The 23065-nt window shown below is 44.0% G+C and overlaps 1 protein-coding gene across 1 annotated transcript in view; it reads right to left on the bottom strand.

Moving 5' to 3' along the window:
* Positions 1 to 21864, bottom strand: part of PACS1 (phosphofurin acidic cluster sorting protein 1) — a 158472-nt gene extending 136608 nt beyond the window's left edge. The window contains exon 1 of the mRNA XM_029209417.1: positions 21276 to 21864. Within this exon, the coding sequence (XP_029065250.1) occupies positions 21276 to 21622 (347 nt within the window). The 5' untranslated portion in view covers positions 21623 to 21864. The remainder of the gene's footprint in view (positions 1 to 21275) is intronic.
* Between the last annotated feature and the right edge of the window lie 1201 nt (positions 21865 to 23065).

Here is a 23065-nt window from a genome sequence, read left to right as displayed (position 1 = left end):
AGGAAGGAGATGATAAAGGCTCATCTTTACAATAGAACAATTTATAAATGTAGAAGGAATAATGGAAACCAAAAAAAATCACCATTTGGCAAACACATAGTGCTTGCTGATTTAGGGAAGACACTAATGCTGGTAAGTTCGAAGTGTGATGAGGAACAGAATATTGGCATAATCTCAAACTGTCTCCACACAAAATACCCATCAGTTACAAAAAGAAAAGCAATGACTTTACACTGCAGAAAAGCAGAGATACGTCACAGACACCAACATGACCAGATGATCAAGGTTAACATCACCGGTAATGGGACTGGTTAACACCATGTGTTCCTTGATGTGATGTACTGAGAATATTCACAGCATCATTTCTGTGATATTTTTGGCAAGAAATCACAACCTGGTCACAAGGAAATACGAATAGATTCAGCTTGCAGATCATCCTACTGAACATACGACGAGCTGAGGACATGAATGACAGGAAAAGACTAAGAGGTTATCCCAGGTTGGAGGACACGAAAAGACATGACAGGGGACTTCCCTGGTGGCGCAGTGGGTAAGACTCCGCGCTCCTAATGCAGGGGGCCTGGGTTCAATCACTGGTCAGGGAACTAGATCCCACATGCATGCCGCAACTAAGAGTTCGCATGCCACAACTAAGGAGCCAGCGAGCTGCAACTAAGGAGCCCGCCTGCCACAACTAAGACCCGGAGCAACCAAATAAATAAATGAAATGAAATATTAAAGAAGAAAGAAGAAAAGACATGACAACTAAATCCAATGCATGCTCCTTGGTGGGATCCTGGAGCAAAACCAAAAGGAGGTATTGTTGGGCAGCTGGCAAAATGTGATTGGGGTCTATGGATTGGAGAAAAGGGTTTTATCGGTGCTAATTACCTGACTTAGAGGGCGTGTACTAGTTATTTAAGAGTGCACTTGATTCGAGGGAATTATTTGGGGGTGGTAGGGCATCATGTACATAACTTGGTCTCAAATGGCTCAGAAAAACTAATTTAGAGAAAGCTAGCATAGTAGAGTAAATGTGGAAAAATGTAAAAAGTTTGGGAACACGGGTGAGGTGAGAGGGATGTGGGAGTTCCTCCCAGTCACAGACTGGAAGAAAATAATATCTACCAGACACACACACACACACACACACACACACACACACACACACACACAGAGTCACATGCACAGACCTACATCAGAAAGGACTTACCTGTAATATATAAAGAACTGCTACAAATAAATTATTAAAAGACAAACATACCAATTTATAAAACAGGCAAGACTTGAATAGACACCTCACGAAGGAAGATATCCAAAGTGGCCAATCAGCAGATATTCAATGTCATTATTAATTAGGGAAATGCAAATTAAAAGCACAAGGAGTGAACGTTCCATACCCATTCACATGGCTAAAATTAAAAAGACTGACAAAATTAAACGTTGGTGGCAATGCGGAGCAACAGGCCCTTTTGTATACTGCTGGTATTAGTTATCTACTACTGCACAACAATTCACCACAAACTGAGCAGCTCACAGTAACACATGTTAATCATCTCCCAGCTTAAGCGGGTTAGAAGCCCAGGCGTGGCTGGGCTGGGTCCTCCACAAGGTTCCAATTAAGGTGTCGGCTGGGGCTGTGGTCTCACGCGCGGCTTGCGTTGGGTAGGATCCGTGTCCAAGCTCACCTCCTTGTTGGCAGCATTCAGTTCTTCGTGGGCTACTGGACCGAGGGCCACGTTTCCTTCTGGCTGTGGACTTGAAGCTGCCCCCAGCTCCCTGCCACATGGCCCTCTCCACAGGCAGCTCACGGCATGGTAACTTGTTTCTCCAAAGCCAGCAAGGGAGTCTCCTCACAGGGTGGGCACTACAGTCTGATGCAACATAATCACGTACATCCCATCACCTCTGACATCTTCTGTTAGGAAGGAGCAAGTCACAGGTCCCGCCCACGCTCAAAGGGAGGGGATTACACTAAAGCATAAATGTGAGGGGACAGGGATCATGGGGGCCACCTTAGAATCTGCCACAGGAAGTGAGAACGTAAACTGACACAACCACCTTATAAAGTTAAGCATAGAGACATCCTGGTGGTCCAGTGGTAAAGAATCCGCCTCGCAATGCGGGGACGCGGGTTTGATTCCTGGTCAGGGAAATAAGATCCCACCTGCCCGCGGGGCGACTAAGCCCTCGTGCCACAAACTACAGAGCCCACGCGCCCTGGAGCCTGCACGTCACAACTAGAGAAGAGAAAACCCGCACGCCACAACTAGAGAGAAGCCCACACGCCGCAACGAGAAAAGATCCCACATGCCTCAACAAAGATCCCGCATGCTGCAACTAAGAACTGACGCAGCCAAAAATAAAAATAAATTAAATAAATACTATAAAAAATAAAGTTAAGCATAAACCTACACTAAGTCCTACCATTCCAACCCTACATATTTATCCCCAAAGAAACGAAAATGTAAGTCCACAAAAGGCTTGTACAAGAGCATTCATAGCAGCCTTATAAAGAAAAGCCCAAAACTGTACACAACCCATATGTCCATCAGCAGGAGAATAGATAAAAAAATTGTAGTATTTGTTGGCAATAAAAAATAATGAACCACTAACACACAACATGGATGAATCTGGCAAAAGAAGGTCAACACAAGAATATATATGATTCCATTTATATGAGGCTCAAGAACAGACAAACATAATCTATGACCATATAAACCAGAACAGTAACTGCCTATGACAGGTGGGGAATGACTGGAAGTGACAAAAACATTCTTGATTAAGGTGTTGGTTACATGAATGTATATGTTTGTCAAAACTCATCCAACTATAACCCCAAGATCTGTGCATTTCACTGCATTCAAATTTTACCTCAGTTAAAAAAATGTTTTAAGTGCATATTAATAGATGGTGAAAAAAGTGTAGCACAGTAGTTAAGAGCATAGATCCTGAGGCCAGACTGCCAGGGTCCGAACTCTGGCAATGCAGCTTTCTTCAGCAAGTTACCTAACCCCTTTGCACACCTCTACCTATCTGATAATCAAATGAATTAACACGTGGACAGCAATTAGAGCAGCACCTAGTACATATTATGTATTCAGTTAACATTAGCTATTAATCAAACAAAACTAAAAAGATGATTATGGATGCTTGGAAAAACTAAAAATTGGCCAGGAAAGGAAAATCATAGTTGGCTACATGGCTCAACAGTGACTTGCCTTTCTACGGTCATAATAATAGAAGTCCTGAATAATAATACAACCAAAATTACAATTTTATTGGGAGAATGAGGTGATGGTGAAAAAGCCAAACAATCTTCCACATTTGGAATTCACCGGATACTATCCAAAGATTGTTTTTGAAAGGAGCCTTGTAGAACTACTTGACTCTTTAAAATATATGTACAACTTTGACTAGAAATAAATACAACAACAAGGGGAAGAAAACTATTAAGGGGAAGTGGACTAGTAAAAAAAATAAAACCAGGATGGAAAATAACCAAATGTTGAAACTTCAAATGAAACCAAAATGCAGTTCAAACGAGCATCAGTCTGTATGAGAAGGTGCATTCCAGAGGTACTACGGAGACTTAGTTATGGGAGGGGGTGAGGAGCTCACATTGTAATTCAGTTTCATATGAGTATTAAGTATATTCCATGTTAAAACTGCAGAGACAGTATCCTTCCTCTCTCACAACTTACATTCCAAAATCTTATCACCTTTTCATCCAGTAAGAGGCCAGGGATTTCTCAATCCACTGGCTGGAAGGCCAGGGTTATAGTGAATTAATATGAATGAGAATTCAATTATAATAATGTAACACCTATATTCACATGGAAACTTTCACTGAGGAACATAAAATTTGCTTAAATTTTACCAGAATCCTCAAAGCACTTCTAAGCAGTAAGATGACGAAGGAAATGGAAAGTGAGTGGTTTGCCTACTTTCATGTTGAAAACCAGAATTTGAATTAAGACACAGGAATCCCAACAGAGTAGTGCTCTTGTTGCCTTCCTATAAACACACAGCTTTTAAAAAGCAGACACCACTTTCCATGAATAAGTTATCTCTAAAGTGACCAAACTCAAAGAACCCCGGACTGGGCAGATCCATACCGTTTAGGAGACGTCGTCTTGGTAATTCTGCCTACAGCTCCAGCAAAAACTGAAGTTAGCAAACTCATAGGCCGACTCAATCAATGGCTTTTCTATAGTACTCTAAGACTTAAGACGGCATCTATAAATTATTTCATCTGTTCTTCCCAACAACCCTGGGTAGTCAGCTGGACAGTCTTTTTTATTTCTTTCCATTCTGATGAGACGGAGGCTCAAAAGGTAACCAACCCCAAATCACAGTTTTTGTTCAAGGAAGGATTTAACTCTTCTGGCTCCAAGTCCAGTGTTCAATCCACTCTACCAGTCTATCTGTGCAAACAGAAGTCTGTGAAGATTAATCATTTGCTAGTTTTTAAGGTCCAGATTAGGGATGACAACATTTGAAATTGCTGGTCTACTTTAGGTCTCTTCCTAAAACAAACAAAAAGCCAAACACACTGGAAGATACTCAAGCACACTTATATCATCTGGATGTAACTATCATAACTGGAATATAATGGTGGTGCTAACGCCTCCAGGGGGCTTTCTGGATTGTCACAGTGACTAGAGACTTCACTGACATTCAGTGGTGGAAAAAACAAGAAAGCCAGACCTCCTACAACCCACAATTCCTCTGAGCCCCTCACACTTAAGAAATGACTAGCTTCCTGCACAATTTCCAACATTCACGTAAGTGGAAACGTTCTGACCAGGGGCAGAACCAGGTCTTGTAGGGCCTAAAGCTTTTACAAGCTGGAGGGTCCTCTATAGGAGAAGCATGCAAAATTACAGTTACAAAATTAGGTCTAGGATTTTAAAATATCAAATATATAAGAATAAATCTAAAGAAAGATTTACAATACTTCTATGCTAAAAGTGCAAAATCAGTGAAAGAAGATCTAAATAAATGGAGGGACATAACACATCCATGGACTGAAAGACCCGATACTTTAAACATTTCAATTCTCTCCCTATTAATCCACAGAGTCAATGCAATCCTAATAAAATTCTCAAAAAACTTTTAAGGAAATTGAAAAACTGATTCTAAAATTTTTAAGGAAATGAAAGAGCAGGGCTTCCCTGGTGGCACAGTGGTTGAGAGTCCGCCTGCCGATGCAGGGGACATGGGTTCGTGCCCCAGTCCGGGAAGATCCCACATGCCGCCGAGCGGCTAGACCCGTGACCCATGGCCGCTGAGCCTGCGCGTCCGGAGCCTGTGCTCCGCAACGGGAGAGGCCACAACAGTGAGAGGCCCGCGTACCGCAAAAAAAAGAAATGAAAGAGCAAAAACAAGTCAAGGCAATCATGAAGGCACAAAGTTGAAGACTTACACCACCAGGTAATAGGACTATTATAAAGATAAAGGAAAGATAAAGGAGTAGAGCAGGGGGAACACTGGTACAAGCATGGACAACCTGACCAACGGTACAGACAGAAAGTCTAAAAATAGACCCACATGTAAAATGTCATGTGATTTACAATCAAGGTGACGTGCAGAGCAGTGGAAAAAGATGATCTTTTTTTTTTTTTTAGTTTTGTTCTGTTTTATTTTCAATTTTAGTCTAATGTATATACAGTAAAATTCACCTATTTTGAGAGTACAGTTTTATGAGTTTTGACAAATGGTGTAAGCACCATCACAATCAAAACACAGAACATTTATTTCCATCAAAAAAGATGATCTTTTAAGTAAATGGTACAGGGGTAATGGAAGATCCATGTGGGGGGAATGTATCTTAACCCTCCATTCCACACACAAATATCAATTCCAGATGGACTATAGATCTAAATGTGAAAGAAAAATAATACAGCTTGAGAAGAAAATATTAGAGAACCTCTTCATGATCTTGAATGGACTAAGATTTCTTAAACAGGACATAAAAGACACTAAATATAAAGGGGGAGATGGATAAACTGGACAGATTTAAGAATTTGTGTTCAACAAACAACACCATTGAAAGAGTAAAAAGGAAGCCCACAGAGTATGAGAAGATATTTGGAAGAAAAAGAACTCCTACAATTCAATGAAAACAGACAACCCAATAGAAAAACTACCTGAAGAGACAATTCATAAAAGAGGATATCGGATGGCTGCTAAGCTTATGAAAAGGTTCCCAACATCATGAGGGAAATGCAGATTAACACCACTGGAGCAGCCATTTCACCTCCACTCAGAATAACTGAAACGCAAAAGACAATCCCAACTGATGGTAGCGATCTGACCCAAGCGGAACTCTCACACAACCCAGCAATTGCACTCCTGGCTGTCCTCTCAAGAGAAACGAAATGAACTGTACGAGAGTGCTTGTGACCTCCGACAGACGGGTGAGAATGTCCATGGCAGCCCTATTCACAATATGGGAAATCTCCTATATGACCACCGCCAGCCCAGTGATTAAATAACTTGTGATACATGCGCACATGGAATACCGTACAGCAACAAGAATATATGAGCTGCAACCATATGCAACAACATGGCTGATTCACACAAACATCATGTTGACCAAAAGAAGTCAGATACAAGAGTATACACGGTATGAAGTACCAAAGAAGGCAGAGCTAACTTACGCTCTTACATGTTAGGATGCTAGTCATCTTTGGTGGGGGCAGAGGCAGTGATTAGAAGCAGACAAGGTAATGTTTTGGGGTGTTGGTAATGTGTTGTTTCCTGATATGGGTGCTAGTTTTGTTCAGTTTGTAAAGAGTCATCAATTGTACTTATTATATGTGTCCTTTTCTAAGTACTATATATTATACTTTTTGAATAAAAAGTTTAAAAAAAAATTAGGTATAGGGCCATGGAAGTAGCCTGAAACTTAAGTTTCATTAGCCTCATAATAAATTTGCTTTGAATTTAAGGCAAATAAAGGACCTTGAAACTTAAGTTTCATTAGCTTCCTAATAAATTTGCCTTGGTCTTGCCAGACACAAACGTATGTAAATAAAAAGCAGCTTATAATGTTTTAAGCCTAGATTTAAATAGATTTTACACAGAAACTTAATTGATTTTTTCACCAATCAATATACACTGGATTTTCCAGGAATGTAACTACAGTAAACAGAGGAAAGACTATATTTTGTTTTGTGTAGAATTTGATGAAGATTTATCCACCATTTTAGAAAACTGTATCACCGATGGCACTGCCTCATATCATGAGGCACTCATGCAGTACACCTGTATCAGTCTCTATTTATGGGAGCCATATCCACAGAGATAAGGCGATGTGTACCTGCAAGCACCTGACAGCTATGGTTTCTAATGTGCTGTGAACACTTACACATGTCTTCTGAGAATTTACATATAGAAACACATACTGTATTACAAACAGCTTTCCTTTTATTCTTCCTTTATAGTGCAGTTAAGACATTGTAGAGGGCTTCCCTGGTGGCGCAGTGGTTGAGAGTCCGCCTGCCGATGCAGGGGACACGGGTTCGTGCCCCGGTCCGGGAAGATCCCACATGCCGCGGAGCAGCTGGGCCCGTAAGCCATGGCCGCTGAGCCTGCGCGGCCGGAGCCTGTGCTCCGCAATGGGAGACGCCACAACAGTGAGAGGCCTGCGTACCGCAAAAAAAAAAAAAAAAAAAAAAAGACATTGTAGACATGCTGGTAAATCTGATTATCTGGGAATTTCATTTCAGGATAGAAAAGGGGCCATAAAATCTGATAGTTTTGAGAACCAGTTACAAACCATCAGTCTATCAAATACCTGTAAAGAGAATTCTAATTCTTGAATTTGGTAAATGCTCTTTTATGCTACTCACATTATCCAAATCACAAGTAATATATTTATCTAAAATGTTTTTGAAAAAAAGAAAAGAAAAACCCAGCTACCGTTTTCAAGAGCAATTACCTAAATATATCTATTATAAATTTTGCCTAGACCTGGTGAGCAGGACAAGAGGGAAACTAGAGTTCAAACTACAAGATCTAACTGAGCCCTTTTCCTTTTAAGTCAGTAAGATCCAGCTTGGCATTCACAAGCAAAGGGTTCCATTATTTTTCTGTTCTCTTTCAAAAATAGCTCCACCTTCAAGATTACACAAATTAGATCATTCTGCAGCAGGATTCCTCCTTATAGAGCAGCTCCTAGGAAGCACAGACAGGCTGTCGGCTGTAGCAAACCAGTCATTTAAAAAAAAAAAACAAAAAAACAGATGTTTTTTATTTTTCAGTTCCACTGGGTCAGTGACAAAGGGTAGGTGCTATGACTGTTAATGGCCTCTGCAATAGAGCTCCCTCACCAAAAGCCATCAAATAGGTAAAGATCACAGAGGAGATATCAGACCAAGCAAACGTGACAGCAGAATAATTAGGGACGTTGGGACTCTGCTGCTCCAACACCTTCACCATGGCCTACAGCATAAAAAGAATTTATCTAGATTTTTAACACAATCAGTTGCCAACCTATGGATTATTCCATCACCCAGTAAATCCCCAAGGAAATTTATTCCCAGTTAATCACAAATGGCAAAAATAGAAACAAACAACCTTCCTCAAGAGCTCTGAATAGTTCTGTTACACAGATCGCATTCTCATATGTCACTTATGATAAACAGATGACAATCACTATCATTTTTTTAGTGAAAAACTGACACAAGGAGGTTAAATGAAATCTTGAAGTTGTCCTTGAATCCTTTTCTTTTGTCATATCCCAAATGTAATCCATAAGCAAATCCTTTAGGCTTGAAAAGACTATATCCGACTCTGATGACTTCTCATCTTCTCTACCACCCTGGCCGAAGGCAACATCAGCTCCCAGTACATCATCTTCATACTCCTAACTGGACTCCCTGCTTTCACCCTTGCCCTTCCCTATGGGCTATGCTACACACAAGGGCCAGTGGTTATTTTAATATGTAAGTCATGACCATGCCTCTTCTCTGGCTCGAAATCCCCAATGGCTTCCTCATCTCACTCAAGGTCAAAGCCAGAGTCCTACATTGGCCTACGAGATCTGGTCCCTTCACTTCTCTGACTTTCTCTCCCACTACTCTCCACCTTGTTCACTTGGCTCCAGTCCACTGGCCTCCTGGATATTCCTGGAACCTACTAGTACTTACTGTTCCCTCTAATGACTTGCCTAAGTGTGTGCTCCACATGATGACTCACCTTCTCTGGGGTCTTCTAAACTACCTTATTTAAAAAAGTAACACTCTCTGCCTCACGTATACCCCTTTCCTGCTTTAATTTTCCCCATCTGACATACCCTAACATTTGCTCACTCATTTGTTTATTGCCTGCTGCCCCCTCTGCCCCTAGAAGGTAACCTCCAGGAGAGCTTGATTTTGCCTGTTTTATTAAGCACTCTCTCCTCGGTGTCTAAAATGGTGACTAGGCATATGGTTTCTGCACGGTGAGTACCTGCCAACTAAATGAAGTTACTATTAGGGAGAGGACTCACAGAGACTTATGCAAACCCACATGGTGAGGTAAAGCCAAATAAGAAACCAGATTCTAGAGCCAAAGCATTTTTGGCACGTGGTTTTAAAGAGATGATAGCAACTTGCTGACTTTTTTCCTCCAGATACGTTATAAGAATAGGAGGAAATACCTGAATGAGCATCAAACAAAACAAAGCAAAACAAAACAAAACCCAAACCCAAATAAAGCCATCATCACAAACGTTCTGTAAAACGTTCTCTTAAATGGACTCCAACCAGACGACGCCTCAGCACACGGAGACACGGCACTCATTCATCAGTGAGGCTGCCTGAGAACGAGGCCCTCCTGGAACATAAGCAGACACATCGCTGGCCTAAGTCCAAAGCACACCAAACCAATCCTATGCCAAATCTTAGTTCAGGTCATGTCCCATTTCCAACCCAAGCATTTGTTTTCCCAGTGAGATGACACTTTCCTTTTCCTCCACGGAGAGAAAAGTCAACCAGAAAGATTAATGGGCAATGTTTAATAACAGTTTAGCTGCTCCTTTTCATAAGTTTTTTTTTAAAAGAAAGGAAAGATAGAGGGGATTATCCACAAGTAATAAAAACAAAGGGATAATGGTATCATATACAGTTAATGAACAATTCTCCCCATTAAAGATAAGGGCATAAACAATTTATTGCACATCTTGGTGGCAGAGTGGAAATACAATTAAATCCATTAATAGCTACTGAGCTTTTATGTTCCCAGAGGATGCTGGTTTCCAGAGTTGCTTATTCGTTTTCATCCACAGCAAAAACAGTACATGGCATGGATGACTGAATGCTGTAGTCTACTTTCCACATATTTTAATTTTGAGGAGACAATTTTATTAAACAACAGACTTAGGGTAGGTTACGCTGCCACATTCTATTGGATACGACCTGAAAGTGCGAAACAAAAACCTACTCGCAGAGACAATGTAAATGATGACTGATGTAGATCAGGCCTACAAATACTATACCATCATATTCATAGTTTCACTGCCATTACCCAAAGATGTTAAGGTAATGATTTCTATGAATACAGATGCTCAAACATTTTACGAATATTTTGTTTCTCTGCATAACAAATCAACAAGGCCAAAAAGGGTATCCCCACTTGTAAAAAAAATCAGGAGAAAAAGTGACTTGCCCAAAGGTAATCAAAATAGATTGAACTAAGCGCTAGATATAGGGCTTTACTGACTAATCCATAATAGTAATAGAAGATTAAATAGTTAAATAGAAGATTAAACCCTCACCCTCAACTCACCAGCAAGCCTACCTCTAGAGCACAAACTGGACCGAGAGGTGAGCAAAACAGCCCCACTGTGGATCTCACGCTCTCAGATTACACTGCCCATTACTCTCAGCCTCACATTCAGAGCCCATTCCTTCTTAACATATTTGACTATATGATCCTTCAGCTCATGGAATATTAGAAGCAACAAAGCAGAAAGAAGGCATATTGATAGCAACAGGGAGAAGAGAAGACAAAAACAAAACTAAAAAAGCAAACATATGACTTTAAAAACAGTTACGCACCACGTACCAGTCCACACTCTTCATTTCAAGCCCTGATGTTCGCCATGAGGGTCCCATTCATCATGACCATCTGCACTTGAGAAGCGGTAAATCTGTGTTTTATATATTCTCAAGGAAGAACCAGAAACACATAAATGTATTTGTGGGTTTCTAACCAAAATGGGAAGATAAAAAGTCTTGGTGCTTATTAAAGGAGAAGACTGACATGTATACCAAGATCCAAATGTTTCACAATAGGCCTTAAATGTATTATCAGGTTCTCCTACAAAAGTAGAATACAGCTTTTCTATAGTTTGAGACATAAAAAGGAAAGCTTAAGGAGAAAAGAGAAAAAGATCAACTCCGTTTAAATCCTGATTTTCCTAGGAGTCACTCAGCTTTTACTGGTGATAAATGGCTAGCTGTAAACCGGTTTAGTTGCTCTTCTGGCTGCCAAAGCGGAGCTAAAGAAGTCAGCAGGTAGAATAGGGAAGCTGTCAAGTCAAGTTGGCTCAAAACAAAGTTGTGGTTTGCAGGCCGGGCCTGAACCATCTCTTCCGTTCATATAAGCTGGCAGGATGTAGAAACAGGATCCCGACCCAGCCACTGCTTCAGAGAACCAAAATATTTTCCTTTGACTTTCTAGTCTATTAAGCTTGGGGTTTGGCAGGATCTGTGGCCAAAGTGAACCCAAGACCTTGTAATGGTCCCCCTGAGGAAATCAGAATATAAACAAGGTTGCCCTGATTCTAGACAGAAAGCAGTTTTTCGAGGGGTGTGGGGGAGAGACAGAGAAGCTAGGCTGGCAATAAAGACAGCAAGAGTAACAGTAACATTTTTAAGTGTTTTCTATGTGCCACATAAGCACTTAAAGTGTATTAATCTCATTTAATCCTCATAATAAATGAACAGTAGGGGCAATTACTATGCCCATTTTACAAGATGAGAAAAATGAAGCATTAGAGAGGTTAAGTAATTTGGCCAAGTCACTCAAACAGTAAACAACAGAGTCAGGATTAAAATCCTGGCTAACTGGCTCCAGAAATGACACCTGTAGCCATTGTGCTACAAAGCCTCTCACTGTCAACAATTTGGTAATAAAGCAGCATTCTGTAATCCCAACATTAGAAAGTATAAAGCATTAAATATTATTTGTCAACCATGAGAACCAGACAGAGCTCAGGGGACACCAAGTTTTGGTTTTTTTAAAAATTTATTTATTTATTTTATTTTTGGCTGTGTTGGGTATACATTGCTGTGCATGGGCTTTCTCTAGTTGCAGCAAGCAGGGGGCTTCTCTTGTTGCGGAGCACGGGCTCTAGGCGCGCGGGCTTCAGTAGTTGTGGCTCACGGGCTCTAGAGCGCATGCTCAGTAGTTGTGGCGCATGGGCTTAGCTGCTCCATGGCACGTGGGATCTTCCCAGACCAGGGCTCAAACCTGTGTCCCCCACAATGGCAAGCGGATTCTTAACCACTTCACCACCAGGGAAGTCCTCCACCTAATTCTAAACTGGGGAGCCCTGCAGAACTGCCTTCACCTCCCTGGGCCTCGACTTCCCTTCCTGCGGAGGTGCTGTGCACATAGCAAACGCTCAGCAGTCTGGTTCACCTCACCCAGGCATCAGCCCAAACAGCACCTCACCAGAGGCCTTCTCTGACCACACTACCCAACCCTCTCAAGTCCACACTCCACTTTGTTTTTCATCATGGCACTACTCACCACCTGACTCTTCACTATAGACCTAATTACGTGTTTATTATCTGTCTCCCCCCACAAGAATGTTCACTCTAGGAGAGAATGGACTTTGTCAACCAGTTTGCTGCTGGTTCCCCAGCACCTGGAGCAGTATTTGGCATATAGAAATACTCAAAAAATATTTGTTGAATGAAAGAATTGTGTAGGATAGATTTTCATTCAATAAACTTTACAAATAAACAGGCACTGTTCATTGACAAATGTATCCATCAAGCACCTATAAAGTAACTGCCATGTGAAGTAATGAACAGGATTATTTCAGATGATGGTAACTGGTGTGAAGAAGATTTATAAACTCCCAGAATGGAATGGGCAGGTGAGAGAAGCTTTCCAAGGTAGCAGGTCAGCTGAGACCTGAATGATACCCAGGAGCCAGCCACACGATGACCTGGGGACACAGCATTCCGGGTAGAGGGAACAGCAAGTGCAAAAGCCCAAAGGCAGGGTGACCGTGCCCGGGCCCAACTTGCCCAGAGCCAGGTGTGCATGGGGAGAATGACAGCAATGAGGTGGAAGCCACAGGAAGAGTCCCACCACGAAGTATCTCCTAGGTCATAAAAAGGGTTTTACTCTAAGTGTGATGAAAAGTTATTTGATAGGGTCTCTTATCTTCACCCAACAGAATGTATACTTTATGAGATCAAGGATTTTGTTTGTGGCACATGACGGCTGGTCTACAAGCATTTGCTAAATGAGTTAATTGGGAAGATTATGAACAGGGGAGTGACATGATCTGATTTTCATTTTAACATATCACTCTGAACTGCTACTAGTGGTTACCTTCTGGGAGGAGATCAGGGTCACAGAGGATGGGTAGAATTACACATGAGGCAGTGCGATGTGCTTTCCAGGCACCGTAAATCACAGACATGGGAGGAAAAAGCTACTATCTAACCCCTGAAGCCACTTGGTGTTTCTAAACAACAGACAGGAAAAGGTCTGGGAGGAGGGACCAAATAAATGACAAATGATGTTCTAAGCCTTTTGTGTTCTCCTAAACTGTTATAAAAACAAAAACAAAAAAAACACTACAAAGAGTCTCTGTCTCGCTTATAAAAAAAGGAACAAAGGGAAGCTCAAAGCCAGACATACACACACACACACACACACACACATACACACAGAGTTTTGGAGAAAAACTGTAAAGAAAAAACACCTTCCTGCATCTAAGCACAATAACCAGGCTGAATTTCCTCAGGGACAATTAACATTCCACTTACCACACCCAAACTGTTACCTGGGGGGAGTCTTGCTCAGAATACTGCTCTGAGAGGCAGACTGCCATTCGGAGGAGTCTGCAGACTAAGAAGACAGGAGCAGGTGCTGTAATAGGAACCAAGTTTTAAAACATCACTCCTTTCACGCCTACCTATACCTGCACCAGGTCACTAAAAAAACATACAGGGTAAACCACTCAGGGTGTAACTGCTAAGAGGTCTGTCACAGTTCGAAAAAATTTTTTTGCCAAAATAGGCTCTGGATATTACCTAGTGCCTCTGTTTACAGAACGAACTGCAAGTGCTGAAAGCATGAATGAAACACAGGTTCATCTGAGAGTCGTGGAGGATCATTACTTCCAAGGAGAAAAGAGGAAGAACAGTACTCGGGGTCAGAAAAATTGGTGAAGCTAGAACTAAACTCAGATATTCTGACCTTTAATGTATTTTAAAACTTTACAATCTGAAAGAAGCTACATGGGACTTTCCTGGCGGTCCAGTGGTTAAGGCTCAGCGCACCCAATGCAGGGGGCGCAGGTTCGATCCCTGGTCAGGGAACTAAGATCCTGCATGCAGCACGGTGTGGCCAAAAACAAAAAATAAAAATAAAATAAAAGAAGCTAAACGAACATCAAATAACTAATGTGCCTCTATCAATGCCCCCCTCCTCACCTGTGCCCCACCATCCACACACCATGAGGTGGGCAGCAGGCTAGAGCATTCTCCAGTCACCATTTTTGCTGTCAATAAAGATGAACAAGCAACTCTAGAACCAAGAAAGGAAGGTGAGTGGAGTGAAACCTCAGCTCCCCCCAATGTCTTCATCCATTCAATAAATCCTATATTTTACATCTTTATAGCGATATAAAATTTGTAAGGTTCCCTCCTTTGAGGTACGTATACAACCGAGAAGAGCTGATATGCATCTTTAAATATATATATATATATATTAATATTTACTCATTTATTTGGTTGCACTGGGTCTTAGTTGCAGCAGGTGGGATGCATGTGAGATCTAGTTCCCTGACCAAGGATCGAACCCAGGCTCCCTGCATTGGGAGGGTAGAGTCTTAACAACTGCGCCACCAGGGAAGTCCCTAAATATATATTTTTAAAACAACATTTACTGGTCTTTTCTGTAATACGTGTCTGTCATAGAAAGTCTGGAAATCACCAAAAAATACACAAGGACAAAAATTAGTATCACGCATAATCCTACCAACCAAAACCATTTTGGAGTTAATGCCTCCCGACAGTTTTCTCTGTAGATATTGACTAAGACCTAAAATTGTGAGAAAAAAATGACAGGGAAGCACCAGGAAGCTAATTCCCTCCAGGAGAAAGTGAACAGACTAGAAGGTAACAACACTTAAAGGGGGAAAACTAACAAAAGAAAACTAATGGGCCCTTGGAATAGCGAAGAAAGGGGACATTTTAAAATAACTTGGAAGAGGACAGACTGAGTACTCAGTCTAATTAAACAAATAAGGAGAAGCCATAAATATTAATACCAGAAATGCCCATACTTAGGCAGTTTTCTCTCTAAAACAGTGTTATCTAACAGAACTTTCTGTGGTCCTGGAAATGTTCTAGATCTGCCCTGTCCAATATGGCAGCCACCAGCCACACGTGACTGGTGTGAAATGAAATGTGGCCAGTGCAACTAAGGAAGAGAATTTTAAATTTCATTCAATTTTAATTAATATTTAAACAGCCACGTGTGGCTAGTGGCTACTGTATTGAACAGCACAGCTTTAAAGATGAAATAGCCTATGATCTTAAGACATAATTGAATGTCAAAGAAAATGTTTTAAGTAACCGTTTTCTAGAAGTTATAAAAGCTCAGCAACAATACATCATCATTTACTGGCCTTCTCTACTGCGCTACCCAAGGTAGAGGCCAGGCACGTGTCTGCCTAAGCAGCCCCCTAAGCTGTGACTACAGCTATTCTCTGGTTTGTAATAACATAAAAGGGAAAGCAGGTCCAGCAGGCTTTCTAATCAGATAACTGCCCTGTGAATGACTCCAGAGTTGGTGCCCAGGCACACACATTGGTTCCCTGAAGTCCTCTGAAGTTATGCTGGTTATTCCTTTAATTAGGCCTGGAGAAGGGAGGACTGCGTCAGGGCTCGCCAATCTAGAACCAAACCGCCTTGCCCAGTTCCAGCCCAGTGGGCTCTGAAAGACATTTTAAGGCCAACTTCAAACTCTGTCTTTTCTCAAGAGCCCTTAATACCACTCCGAACTCACACTGGAAAAAGACCAACTCTTGCAATCATTCCCACAGCTTCCCTGGATTCCCAAAGTACTCCCAGAATGTGACACCACAGGTCCAAGCCAAGCCGACTCCAAATTTCGGAGGACCCACTGAGTCTTCAAGTCCGGGCCAAAACAGGACAAGCCTCTTAGGGTGAAGCAGTGAAAAGACACAGCCCAAACACTTTCTGGCTTGCACCTCCCTGGCGCACACAGAGACGGCACCAACCTTAATAACAGTGGCAGCTCATTGGCTCAGCTAAGAAATTGGAAATCTAGCTTAAAAGGAAATCACATAACCACTAATGTGTCCAAAAGATCTGTAAATCAATACATGTAAGACAGACTCTGTGAAAGTCATTCTCTTTCTGACTTAAGGAATCTGAGCTTCCACAGGGACGGTGGATTATATTACTCCGATAGAGAGCATATTCTATTACAACACTCACAATGTGAAATTCAAATCTTCTAAGATACAAATATGCTTCCAAGACTTTTTTTTTTTTTTTTATGGTACGCGGGCCTCTCACTGTTGTGGCCTCTCCCGTTGTGGAGCACAGGCTCCGGACGCGCAGGCTCAGCGGCCATGGCTCACAGGCCCAGCCGCTCCGCGGCACGTGGGATCTTCCCGGACCGGGGCACGAACCCGTGTCCCCTGCATCGGCAGGCGGACTCTCAACCACTGCGCCACCAGGGAAGCCCTGCTTCCAAGACTTTTAACGCTAGGGAAATAAAAGAAAGTTCAACAGCTCTCTCTTATTTGATCGATTACATTTACTTTACATCTATCATTTAAGAAGTACTTTCTCCTGTGGATCTATAGGTCCTATTTTATATTTATTTCACCCACATCTTGGAATGGATAGTAAGTAAAAGTATTCCCAATCAATGGATGAAAATGCTAAGGTGTGGGAGAGTTTGCCCTAGCACACAGGAAGCACATACAGCAATACATCCTGGCTTGCCCAGTGCTTTCATGGTTAGAGGGGTAACTGGCCTCAAGTACCTTCATGAAATTAACACTTCTATTGCAGGACAGTCACACAAACTTGGCCATGGCCACCTCCCCTTTTCTTTTTTTTTTTTTTTCCAAATGTGGTCTAAAGGAGAAATGTGACTGATAACCACTGAACTCCTTCCCTAAGCACACAGATAAGGATAGGCAAATGTGCTCTGTACTCAAAGACAAATGTGATACAGTCAGTGGGTGATAGAGCAGAGCACATTTTGTCTCCTGACAGTCAGTTTTACACCCCTGAGGAAATTTTGTACGCTTAGGAAATTGAATAATATTTCAGTCTCTCCTACTTAAGCAACTCAAAAAGAGAAAAGCACATCAGGGGAAATGTCACCATACAAAGACCAAAGAGAAAGGGTCAATGAGACTCTAAAGCCCTGCCTTCAATGTCAAGCATCTTGCCACCTGGTACCTACGACAGCGCCACACCACTGTCCATACTCTGGACCACAGACCAGGGAGCACTCCTTAGTGTGGAGGGAAAACAGCGTCCACTTCCAAAGCTGTGAATTTCATAATGGAACTGTAACAGACCTACCTGCTGGTGACAGAATCTCAACAGTCAACTGTATTTCACAATGATTACCTCTGGGGAGTGAGAAGAGACACAGGGCTGGGGCTTTCCTTTACCATTTCCATCTTTCTGTACTGCTTGAATTTCTAATCATGGACGTGTATTGATCTTTTTATTTTAAGCCATTGGGATGTAATGTACAGCATAAGGAATATGGTCAATAGTACTGTAATAACTTTGCGTGGGGACAGACGGTTACTAGACTTATCGTGGTGATCATTTCATAATGTATGCAAATGTCAAATCAAATGCAAATTAAACCAACATAATATTGTATGTCAACTATATTTCAGTTAAAATTTTGAAATTCCTTGTGAGAATAAAAATCTACTATCAGGAAAAAAACCATCTTTTTATTTTAAAAAATGCTGGTAAAAATGGCAATGAAAAGAACAATTTAGTTATTTTAAAGCCAACTATAGGTATGCTCTTCATTCATAAAAAGTAAAAAAAAAAATACTATGGATTCTGAGAGAATTTAGTAGCTGTTAAGTCAGAGCAGAGTACATACCTGAGAAACAACAACTTTATTTAAACATCTAATAAAGGAAAAAGTTTGGTTTTTTTTTTCCCAAAAGTAAATTATATTCCTACAGGGATCAACAAAAGGAGCATGACCTTCCTAACACTCGACTTTTCAACTCGCTTCTCTGCACTAGGAAGAGGATGACAATTTCTCAAGACTGAATCCCAGGACATTTTATACACATCCAACCTTAGATCATACAATCATGCGTGCATTTCTCAAGTGCATATAAATCATACATTTGTGTCTCATTTGAGTTACACAAGACAAGAATGTTAATCCTAGACGATATTCAGCGTGCTGTATACAGAGTGCTCGCTGCCAATACATTCCAAACAATGTGAACAAGCATACCAAGGAGACTTCAAATTAACTGGATGACTCTAATCACTGGAAGGGCCAATAGCAGGCCATTTTCTCCCCACAGGGTGTTATTTTCCATCCTGCAGATAAAACAGCCTGCTCCAAAGAGCACAAGTGTTCCACAAAGAGCTGGGAGGCACAAGGGTGCCGGTTAAAAAAAAAGTCAGAGCAGGACAGCTGACAATCCCAAAGATTGGTTGGTAGACATGACAGAACTGCATGCTCCCTGCAGGTGAAAACAAGACAGTCTAAGGCTCTCACACCAAGTCAACATAACAATTACTGATTTGATCAGGATGCCTGGCTGTTTCTTTGGCTAATAATTTATTGTGTGGACCTTTCAGTGACCAATAGGGACAGACTGGAAATCAACAGCAATCAGTGCTTTTATTTATCCCCCTTGGTTGCACAGCAGCTTCTTGCCAGTAGGCTCACGCCTTTCTGATCTAACAAGCTAGAGAAGGCAGCTGTCCAAATGTCACCAGTCAGACAGTGATAGATGTGACGGAAGAACAGGCAAGCATGCATTACTAACACTGGACCCATGGAGGAAAGGACCCAGTGCTTTTATGTTTGAAAGAAGTAGATGAGAATACTTCAACTATAGATGGGCCTGTACAGAAAGAGAAAGGCAGGCCTGCTTAGGACCAAGAGAGGAAAACCACCACATACTAAACTCCCAGTTGCGTCTGGTGTGTGTTAGGGTACTGGCCAAACCTAACTAAACTAATGTGGCTCCTGATTACCCTGAAGAAAGGACAGAGAAAAAAGAAAGTATAAATCAGTGAAGTGAACGCTGAAACACAAGGGACACGAAGAGTAGAGAGGGGCTAATGGAAAACAATTCAGCATTATCTAAAAATGTTCCAGACGTATATCTCTCAAATAGCAATTCCACCCCTACGTATAAAGACATCCTAAAGAAACTTTTGCAAGGAGCACCAAGAGTCCTGGACAAAAATATTTACAGCATTACTGTTTGTATTAACAAACAGGAAACAACCCAAATGTTCATCAAAAGGAGCTTTATGATACATTCACACAATGAAATTCTACCCATTAGTGAAAATATTTAGAGCCACCATACAACACTGATGATTCTCACGAACTTAATGTTGAGTTTAAACACACACACACACAAACAGGCCACAGAACACATACAGTATGATAGCATTTATATAAACTTCCAAAAACATCCACAACTAAAAAACATAGCTTAGAGATGCACATATGTCAGTAAAACTAATTTTATAAGACAGGGAAATGATAGACACACAATTCAGAATAATGTCTACCTTTGTAGGGGGAAGAAGGGGATGTGATCAGGAAGTGGCACCCCGAGGGCTTCAACACAATTGTAATGCTCTTTCTCAAGCTGAGTCAAGTACAGAGATGTACTTCTTGTCATTTTTATTTACATTCCTTTCTAGGACATATATAATTTTGCATGCATGAAACAATTCAGAATAAAGGGGGAGGCATGGAGAAAAATAAAGAGTTGAAGATGTAACCAGACAATGCTCCCCAACCACACTTACACGTCCATCTGCCCAAGACAGGGCTGGCAGAGTAAGGAGCCAGCCAGCCTCCAAGCCAACAGAATCAACTCAGTTTACAGGTGACAAAAAAGACCACCTCCAGGCACCTCTCTGGGCTTCCTGGGTGAAACCAGCTTCACAGTGTCTATTCAAGGGGTAAACTGTAGGATGTTGCACACTGTCCCCAAAGAGTTTGAGAAAGACTGCCTTGCCAATACAGAAACAGAAAATATCCCAAACTCAGGTATATTTTACCAATGGAAGGAAAGTCCCCAGATGGTTCCAACAGACAGAGGAATGGATTGAATTTAGGAACAGGCGGTAATTTTATGTAGCCCTGCAGGGCTAGAAGTTGTGACCAGTTACTGGGGGGTGAGGAGGGAGGAGAGGATGAAAAATACACTTGAAGACACATTTAATAGGACTTTTACAAGACGTAGAGGCCGGGACACAATGTGTGTCTTTGGAGTACAAATGAAAATGTGTGTTGAAGACAAACTAGAAGCGCCAAGGGTTACTATACCGGCTTTACCTGGCAGAAGGTGACAACCGAGTTTGACACGTGCCAAGTATGTTGGGAAATAATATCTAAACAGATCCATACCACATCTATGTAACATATGTACAGCCCACGGGAGCTGGCAAGGCCGGGAAAAGAGTCTGTGACTTTCACAGGGAAACTGACAGGAAGGCCGGATTCGGTCAGATCAACAAGAGAAGGCCCAGGGCTGAGAGTCCAGAAGGCCCAGCTCAGAGAGGGGAAGAGGGTGGCCCCGGCCCCAGACAGAAGGTGGGGATGCCAGGAGAGGGCGGGGTCCATTCGGGAGGAGTCCCGGAAGGCCGGGCAGGAGCCAGGCCGGGCGGCAAAGCAGCCAGAGGGAATCTAGGGTCGGGGTGCCCCCTTGGGCGATGGGACGGGGAGGAATGGGAAGGCGGGGGCCTGCCACAGACCCGGCTGGGCGACCCCCGAAGGCCCGGTCCCCCCCACCCGCCGCTCACCTGGGCACGCAGCTGGACGAGCTCCGGTCCACCTCCCAGGTGGCGTACAGGTTCATCTGCACGGGGGCGGGGGTGCGGCCTGGCCCCGGGCCGCCGGGAGTCGCAGAGCCCGAGGCCACCGCGACGGCCATGGAGGTGGAGGTGGACGAGGACGAGGAGGAGGCGGCCGCCGCCGAGGTGGACGAGGACGACGAGGTGGCCTGGGCCAGCTTGGGGGGCGTCGGCTGCTGCGGCAGCTGCTGCGGCGGTGGCTGCTGCGGCGGAGACTGGGCGACCCCAGAGCCCCGCTGGCCACTGCCGCCCCCGGCGCCTCCGGGACCACCGCCCGCCCCTCCACGTTCCGCCATGGCCCGGCCGGGGATAGGGAGGCACAGGGGTTACGGGAATCAGGCGACGCCGAGCGGACGCCGAGGCTTCTCCGGCGGCGGCGGCGGCGGCGGCGGCGGCGGCGGCGGGGGCTCGACTTTTCTGCTCAGACCGCCCGCCAGAGCGCGCGAGCGAGAGACTGCACGCACGCGCGGGGCCTCGCGGCGCGCGGTCCTCGCGCTCGCCCGCCGCTGCCAGTTGCGGCTCGCGCCGCCAAAGCACTGGGTGGGCGTGTCCGGGGGGGGGGCGGGGAGGCCCGGCCCGCGCCCGGCCCGCGCCCGCCCCACCCAGCGCCGAGGGGCGGGGCCGGGGCCGCGCTCGCGCCCGCGCCCCGGACGGGCCTGTGGGCGTGCGCGCCCCTCGCCCTTCAGGAGAGGGGTCGGCGGTTCGCGCCTCGGCCGGATCCTCTCCTTAAGTTCGCGGCCCGGCGGCAGCCAGCTGACCCCCCCTCTTCTCTCGCGTCGTCTTTTCCACGGGGGCGGCGGCAGCCGAGCCAGCGGAAACCTCGCTTTTCCGGGGCGCGGCCCCGGACCGGAGGGGGCTACCGCGGGAGCGCGCCTCGGCCCTCTTGGGTCTGTGGACCAGAGGCCCAACCCGCTGCCCACCCAAGCCCGCTTTCCGACCGCCGCCCTGGCCCCCACCCTGCGGCTCCGGGGCTTCTTCGCCGTCACGACCAGCGAAGGGAGCGATTGGAGACCCAGCGGCCGGCTGGGCGCCTGTGGGCCGGGCAGTTTCCGCCCCGCTTTTCCCCAGTGTGGGCAAGGGCTCAAGGACCTAGAGTTCAGAAGGCCTTTGGCACGGGTGAATCTGAAGTTAAGCCCTGACCCATCTGGAGCCAACCACCTATTTTCTGCCCCTAATGTCCCCCTCCCACAAAGAACCATCACAGTCCCAAGCCATCTCTACCCTCAATTTCTTCTACTTGGGATGTTTTTCTGCTTCGTCACTTACTAAATTTCTAAAATCCTATTCCTCCCGAGGCCTTACTCAACTGCCTCATCCTCCCTGGAGTCACCCACACTCCCGGCTCCAGAAACCATCTCGAAGCCTCCTGCATGCCGGCACCCCAGATGGTGGACTTGGACCAGCATCAGTGGTACAGCAGCAGTATGCGACTTCCCTCCCCAGTGCTTGGCAAATGCCTGTTGGAACCATTGGTCCAACGTAGTCTAGCCTGTCAGAAAGACCTCCCAGGACAGGGGGACTAGAACCTGGGAAAGCAGCCCCCGCCCACCAAAACCTGGAGACTTGTTGATGAAACCATCCAGGGGCTCACATGGACTCAGGACAACCTATACAGACTTTGAGCTGTGCTCTCTCCCACGTAAGGACTTGGACTCTTGGCCGCAAGGTCTATTAGGAAGGCCTGACCTGGCCTACTTCCCAAGCCCACTGTACTTCCTCAGCCCAGCCAGGGCGCTAAG

Source organism: Monodon monoceros, unplaced genomic scaffold (genome assembly GCF_005190385.1).
Source record: "Monodon monoceros isolate NGI ecotype Baffin Bay Population unplaced genomic scaffold, NGI_Narwhal_1 Super_Scaffold_7, whole genome shotgun sequence".
NCBI lineage: Eukaryota > Metazoa > Chordata > Mammalia > Artiodactyla > Monodontidae > Monodon > Monodon monoceros.
Note: the sequence above shows the minus strand (reverse complement) of the source record. Positions and strands in the feature narration are given on the sequence as shown.